General features: G+C 41.2%; 1 protein-coding gene across 1 annotated transcript; it reads right to left on the reverse strand.

Moving 5' to 3' along the window:
- Positions 1–6220: 6220 nt before the first annotated feature.
- Positions 6221–7913, reverse strand: LOC131248011 (inositol-tetrakisphosphate 1-kinase 1-like). Its single transcript, XM_058248043.1, has one exon. The coding sequence runs from the start codon at positions 7705–7707 to the stop codon at positions 6607–6609; it is 1101 nt and encodes a 366-aa protein (XP_058104026.1). The 5' UTR covers positions 7708–7913; the 3' UTR covers positions 6221–6606.
- Positions 7914–8133: the final 220 nt, after the last annotated feature.

The following is an 8133-nucleotide window of genomic DNA, read 5'->3' on the forward strand; positions in this document are numbered from 1 at the left end:
AAAGTTATGGCCCCTGATAAAGTAGAATGACGGAACAAGATTTAACCAATCCCAATTAATTCGAATATGGCTTAGGTGATGATGACATTCATAGCCGACCAAGCAGACCATCACCCATGGTTTTCTGTCAAAATCATCCCCAAAACCTGAATAGCCATTTAAAGACATGCGAGATTAGGCTACCTGTTTGGGTGTCACTTAAAAATGAGTTCATTCCATTTTAGCTAATATTAATTATGTTTTTTTTTGGACTAAGATTTTTTATAAATTGTTCTCTCTAATACATAATGACTGTTAATTAAAATGAGATGAACTAATCTTTAAGGGACAACAAAAATGAGATGAAATCATTTTATTGGAGTTCTGTTTCAGCCTAGCCTGAGGTATTGTCCGTCTCGATTGCATGGTTCATTTCCCTGCGATGGCGCGGAGGAAATCCTGTGAGGCAGGTGATCGGATGCAGTATGCTGTTGAATGAGTGCATGTTCTTCTCTGAAGATGCGAGCCATGGTCTTTTCCTGATAGTGTCAGTTCCTCCATTTCAGCAGTTGCTGCTGATGCTGGATGGATTGGGATGAGGCTGCTTCTGCTCCTATATGAGGCAATTTATTTATTTGCTACAGCCAGTTTTCAGGTCATGTTTATTTTGTTCCAGTCCTGGGGCAGAGCCGTTTTGGTTATTTAAAAATTAAAAATAATAATTAAAAAAAAAAAAAACATTTTTTAAGTGGCACCCAAACAGGCAGTTGGGATCTCAAATACATGGGAGTGCCTATAGAAAGTTCAGTTTTAATTTCATATGTACATAAAATAACTTATTCTCACGAATCAACCCATCAAAGGTTAATAGATGAATTAATAAGATTGTTCTCCAGTCCCCCCAGAGTTCTGTTGAGAATTCAAGGGAAGTGATCGTACCAGTCCACAGAAATCAGGAATTTGTCCAAGTTAGGATTGGATCATCAAGATTATTCATCTATGGAAACTTAGCCCCCGTTGCCATCTACTCAACTCAATTAACTTGTACCTCCCTATAAACTAAAGAGAAATAACAACAACAATAATAATAAAGAACTTTCAAAAAAAAAAAAAAAAACAACTCGGATTTGAGGAGGCCCTCTCGCCAGCTACACAACTCAATGAACTTGTACCTCCCTATAAACTAAATTGGAAAAAAAAAAAAAAAAAAGAACTAAAAATAAGGATAAAAACTCTCAGATTTGAGGAGATCCTACTGCTCCCTACATTCTTGGAGAACATGGGAGTGATGTTGGATCCTTAGTTGTATGATCCTTCTAACCAGGCGCTGCTCTCACTTCAAATCACGCTCCTACTCCCACTTCCTTGCTGTTTATACTCCTTAACATTTTGAAACAGATGCTTCCCCACCTCCGCACCAGAATATCTTTTGGCTTCATGTCTCATTCTACTAAAGTCGGATCTCCTTCAGAACGGCGAACCACCCAAAATGTACAGGCTGGGTATCAGAGAATTTTCTGCCCAAGTGCCTCCCTTCCATGTGGATCATTGGCCCATAAGCTGCCAACAATTCAGTAATGCCTGAGCAAGATCATCAAATGGTCAATCTGAACTTAATCGTAGAAAACACCCCAGATGTTTATCCAGTTTCTGCACTATTCATGGATTGCGTAGTGCACTATAGCACCACCCATTAAAAGCAACCCGTGTTAGCAGCAAGCGAATCACAGCCTTTGTTTCGCCCTCAAGAAGAAGACTACAAATCTCTCCAAATTTTGAAGCAAGGAGAAGACACTAATCTCTGCAGATTTTGAAACCTGGCATCTGGCAAAAGGGCATTATCCATTCTGCAATTCTATGATCTCTTTACAACAACAACACTACCTGGCAATCTCTTTACAACAACAACACTACCTGGCTCCCCAACAATGCTTATACATTACATGATTGGATCTACATTTGAAAACAATGGCGAGGTAGATCTCAACTTACCATATCCTCTCAACACAGCTTCCTTTATAACTGGGGATGCCAAATCATTTCCTTCTCTTGCGCCACTCGGATTCTTCGTGCAAACGAACGTAATTGACAAAACCTTCTACCTAGGCATAGTCCTTGCTAACATTTTAAAATGGGTTCTTCCCCACTCCTGCACCTGAATAGAATAGAGATCCAAGCTGCTGCTGCTTCTTCCTCTTCTTCTTCTGAATGGGAGAGCAATGAGAGAGAATCAAACTCAATAGTCGAGATGAAAATTATAAGAGCTCTTCAAAGTCCATCCAAAACAAAGAATTGAACCCTAACAAACAAGCTCATTACAAATCTTTAAAGCCCTATAACATAGCCCTATCATCCTACTAAATCTTGGCCCTCTGTGGTTTAATCTAATCTCAGCAGTTTATTTCCATATATAATAGTTACTGTAGCATGCTTCTTTTTTCCAAAAATATGTGAGACCCGTCACACATGATTTGGTGGTGGCCGACCTATAGCCGAGCCGATTATTCAGGGAATTCAGGGATACGAGTCTTTACAACAACAAAAGGCTACCCAGATCGTGGGTCGCTTTGGGTTGTCATATAGGAATGGGTGCATGTTATGCTACTTCCTCCAATTTGTGGTAGGCTAAGGGTAGCAGCATGTGGGTCTCTCCGATTTATACACAAGGTGTGTGCAATATTATATCTGAAATGATACTTAATCAACAATAAGAGTATAGAACCACAATTTCTAGGGGTCACTAAAATAGCAATCTAGATCACAAATAACCCATAATCCAGATCACACAGACTTGAAACAGAAAAAGTAGGGGAGTTTTTTATCGAGGTAAACATTGTCCCATACTTCCTCACAACAAATATGAATATATGATGCTCAAAACATTTGTTAGTTGCCTCCTAATCTTTTTCTTCTTCTTCTTTTCTGTTTTCTTTTTTGGGTGCAAAAGGTAACAAAACTTTTATTAAAAACTGCTGGGAAAAACAACTGATGGGAGCAATCCTTACAAACCAAGCAAAGCAACTACATTACAACCACCTTCGGCCTTTTAAAAAACGGCCCAATACGCAATATCTCGCTTTACCCTTCTCACCACCTAGACACTGAGATTGTGTGGATTGTGTACCACAGCCAAGGTATTCAAAATCGGTTACGTAATGGCCGTAACGGCCGTTACATAACGGTAACAGTCATAACCGTTACGCGTTACAGGGTCGAAATGGCCGTAACGGCGATTATAGAAAAACGGGCTCTAATGGCCCCGTAACGGTCCAGGAAGAACATTTTTCAAAAAATAAAAAACGGCCGATACGGGGGCTGTAACAGCCGTTACGACCCGTATCATAATGGTAACAGTGGTAGCCATTACGACCACCGTTACCGTTATAGAACACCTTGACCACAGCGTGTGCGGAAGCTTGATGGAGCTATAGAATTATAGCCAAGTCCTAGAAAGGGGGGGGGGGGGGGGTTCTTGCCTAATAAACTAGTTTACCAATTAAAACAGGCAGAAACGGCTAGCCTCGATTGATCGACTGAGTGTCGTCGATCAATCGAGCTAGGCCGAAATAGTCCAATGAACTCGCTGGATTGTTTTGGCCATGTTCAATCAATTGAGCCCAATCACTCAAGATCGATCAAACTTACCTATAAATTGTTGGTTTTGGGTAGTTTGGTTTTCAGCAGCTCGAAACCTCTTTTAACCTTTTTATCATGTTTTCAATAAGTTCCAAAGACTATGGATGATCAAAGAAGGTTTACCTATTAAGGTTAGGATCATCTATAGGTTAAGTTGTTTTGGGTCTAAGGATAGGGTCACCAAGGCACCTCAATTTACCTATTTTCACTTCATCGATGCTTCTTATCCTCTTGTGTCTTCGGTCTTGAGCTTTCAAGGGCTCAACCGACTCACTAACACATGGACGCACGTGATTAACAAACAATGTGCACAAATAAATGCACAAACAGACACCAACCCACTCAAAATCCTGAAATAGAGATAATTCCTCTCTCCCCAAATGGTTCATAAAATATGGCAACTTGTACAGACCAAGGAGTATGAGAAAAATCTAATCAACCTCATGAAATAGGCACAACTTGCTCTAATAGCTTGATACCAAAGCATGGGACAACATTAACTCCAATTGTGTTAGCAGTAACCACCAAACCCATCATATGCCATTGCCATTGTTATATTAACATTCTACAAAGGAACCTTTCACAAAACTTCTTAGAAGATGCACTAAATATAATGATCTTGAATTTATTTATTTTCCCCTTTCGGAGTCATGAAACGTTTCTTGATTGAATGTTTTGCACATGCTGAATGTTTTCCACATGCCGACATGGAAAACATTCTGTTGTATTTGTTCAGTTCATCGGCACCACGTTCACGCAGCTTCTTCATGGATGGATTTGCCAAATTTTCAATATAACAATTACTTTCATGTTTTTTATTCTTTTTATGAAAAAAAAGATGAGTATGCGCAGGGGAGCGTGATGACTCCATTTTTCAGCAGAAAGACGTACGCAACCCAACAAGCAACAGCTGAAAAAACTGTTAGTAAAATGCGCTAGCGGGCACATACATTTTGAAGCCGAAAAACGATTATGACTATTAAGTCAAAGGCCAACGCACGCCTTACGTAATATTGTGCTTTTCAAAGGTCCCCCTTTAGGGCCCTATACAGAATGACATTTAAAGCACAGACATCGAAAGAACCACATGCAGCTATAAATTTCTCAGTTAATCATAGGTAATGCCAATATGGCATGGCAGGGGTATAAAGAGAACACTAAAAGAAATACCAACCAACCTAATAGGCCAGCTGAATGGTCGACGGGCACTGTTTTCCAAGATATGACTAGCATAGTTGGTTCTTGGAAAGCAAACCCTAAAACCCATCCTAGACATTCAATGCAAAGGCTGGAGCCAGAAAATCCTCAATATCTTTTAATACTGACTTATAATATCATGGAACAGGACAAGGAAACAAATGAATGAGGCCACAGAGTCATTGATGTCCATGTAAAACAATGGCCACTAACAAAAAGAACAAGTACAATGGGTGTAGAACCTTGAGCAATCAAATTTACTCACAGCCGAGCACCCCATGCATGTGGTCTTTGCAACTTAAGCAGTTCAAAGGTAAAAATTAAAAATTAAAAAACATGCATAGCAGGACAGCATAAATTCACAGATGATCCCATATAAACTAGCCAGCGATCCCATAGTCCTATCTTGAACTCAATCTACTACTTACAGTAATACAGGTTGATACCCAAAAAATTCTGATTTGTTAACAGTCCTTTTTCCTGAAGCTAATACTGCACAACATCACAGAAGCAAGTACATTTTCATCAGAAGACCGCCAACAAACAAAATACAGCTCAAAACCTCTCTTCCATGTCTAGTAAAATATATGTTCCTTCTTTTCAAAAATTATCAAGTAAACAAGGAAATTAGGGAATTGGAGTGGATCCACAGTGCAACTTTTAGAATTCTAATGACCAAATAACTGAATCCACTACATCATCTGAATACCAAAAACACTGTAGCCAATACGCACGTGTGTGTGAACACATGCCAGATTTCTACCATGTACAGAATTCAATGTAAGCTCACAAATTAAGCATTAGGCTACTGCATGTGTTTGCCACTTTTCACCACCAAGTTGCAACAATGCATTCACTGCACACATGGCATACACGCATGCCAATCTAGACTGTTCAAATAATGGGCCCCATTTGTGGATGATCATAGCCAAAAATATCAGATGATCCTAACATCGAATTCACAGCCCAAGCAGAAGATTAAAACGAAAAAGGGCATTAGTCCAAATTCAACTGGCAAAGGCAGACCATGAGCATCATCTGGTCAGTGCGATCTTCAGGCTATGATCCATTCAAGCAGGGCACATGGTTTGGATGATCTGGATAGACATGCATGTACAGGAGACAAGTCACCAACACTTAATGAGTTGTGGCGAACCCACAGCATACTGTAGACCCAACAGTGTCCAATTTGATACAGGCTCAACAGGCACATTCCAATGCACAGGACATGATAATATTGATAATTTTCCAAATCCAATATGTAAATAGAATCAACAATCGATGAGATAGCAAAAATTCAATGCTCCTTCCATAAATACGCAAAGATTTAAAATAAATAAATTAATTAATTTAATTAAATTAAATGGCATTGGCAAGATGGCAAAATCCATGCATTTAAGATGACAACTGCTAAAATCAGATCAGAAGTTTATAACAGCTTTTTAAGCATGGAGATACACCATAAAACTTCCTAGAATTTCAAGTATTCGATAAATAAATACCTATCTACGGCACAATGGAATAATATACAAGATCAGTGTTAAACATGAAACAAAGACAGAGAAAAGGCGGAAACCCAAACGCTTAGAACCATTTTATTCAACCCCACCCCCAGCCCCCCAACCATCTGCGATTTGTAACACGTGCCTGCTCACTCTGTTCGACCTCAGAACCAGCAAAAGAGCACAAAAACTACCTTTCTTGGATCGCATTTAACCCACGATTTCAGTTAATATCCCGAAAAATTCAACGTGCATTCCTCGCCTTTCGGGAGCACATCATGACACATTTCCCTCACACTCGGATCGCATTCTCTGATTCTTCTCTGCCTATCGATGACACAGAAACCACCCCATCATCCCCATCAGTGCAATGACTTTTCCGTACAAGCTTCTGATCTTCTTTATCGAAATCATAATCAGGCTGGCATTGATCAAAGCCCATGTCTTCCACCTTCTGGTGAACAATATCCCAAAAGAAATCTGTCAAGACAGACTCGTATGACGGCATCTTGGCATACCCCGGGAAGTAATTGATGTCGATCACAAGGTACCGGTTCCCAGCCTTTACATCGCGGATCACATCAAAATTGAACAGGTTCAACCGTATGGCCCGCCGCAGTTCCCTTGCAATCCCTGTGATAAAGCTCAGCGGCGGCATCTCAGACTCCTCCAGATGCATTGTCTCGTAGTACCTGTCATCACTGCGGTCCTCTGGCGTCATGTTCGACACCTGTGAGAAGGACAGCGAGCCCTCCGACCGGTCCAGATTCTCCTCAGACACGTCCGGCAGAGACTTCCGCTTCACACATTGAACATAGTCACCCACGACGTAGACCTTGAAGATAACCCCACCGTGGTTAACGAATTCCTGCAGCACGAGTGGGGGCTTGAGCATGAGAAGGCCGTCGTGATTGAAGACGAGCACCATCTTGTGGGATTTTGCACTCCCATCAGCAACAAGGGGTTTGGAGATGATCGGGAACTTGAGCCCGGCCAGCACAGCAGGGTCCGACAGCGCCGCCGAGTCATAGATCACAATCTGCTTGGGAGTACCGAACGTCGCGTGCCCCTGCGGGACATCCAATTCGGAGACGACCTGCAGCATGGAGATGCGGTTGTGAAGGCGCTCGATGGCATCGAGCGGGTCGATGATGGGGACAGTCGGGTTTCGGATGGAGTATTCATGGAGCTGGGATTTCCAATCAGGTCCGGAGAGCTTGTGGATGATGCAGTCGAATGGGCCTTGGTCGATCAACGGCTGATCGGAGTCGATGTGGATGAGATCGATGCCCCGTTGGTTCGCTAGGTTTACAAGGGACGGCTGGATGAAGCTCTGCTGCTTCTTGGGGGCGAGAGCGTAGCCTATCCCGAACCTTCTAGAAGAATCCGACATGGCAGGGGTTTAAGGCGAGCTTCTTCTCTCAATCTGCGATATTCTCAAGAGAAAATGCGACCATTTTTAATAATCGACTGGAAATTGAAAATGACGAGATTTTCAGTGTTTCTCAGTATGAGAGAGTGGAAAGAGATTAGGGTTTTCTCTCCTTTTCTTTTTTTATTTTTTCAGAAGGGAAGAAACGAAGGCAAGAATAATGCAAGAGAGGAAAGGAGGGGTGTTTGGAATATATAGCGAGAATTCGTTTTTCCTGCATCGCGAGTAGTGCTCATCTCGCTGCGTCGCCAACATGGAGCCCACTTGCAGAGGTGAACAAATTATCGGAACCGTACATATACTTTTCCTTTTTTCTATAAATATATTTCTTATATCAAATGATGATTTGGACATTTGGAAAAAAAAAAAAAAAGACATTTTATGTCT

Source organism: Magnolia sinica, chromosome 6 (assembly GCF_029962835.1).
Source record: "Magnolia sinica isolate HGM2019 chromosome 6, MsV1, whole genome shotgun sequence".
Taxonomy (NCBI): Eukaryota; Viridiplantae; Streptophyta; class Magnoliopsida; order Magnoliales; family Magnoliaceae; genus Magnolia; species Magnolia sinica.

What these genes read in the sequence shown, in the direction of transcription:
- LOC131248011 (XM_058248043.1), bottom strand. Translation starts at nt 7,707, where the DNA reads ATGTCGGATTCTTCTAGAAGGTTCGGGATAGGCTACGCTCTCGCCCCC.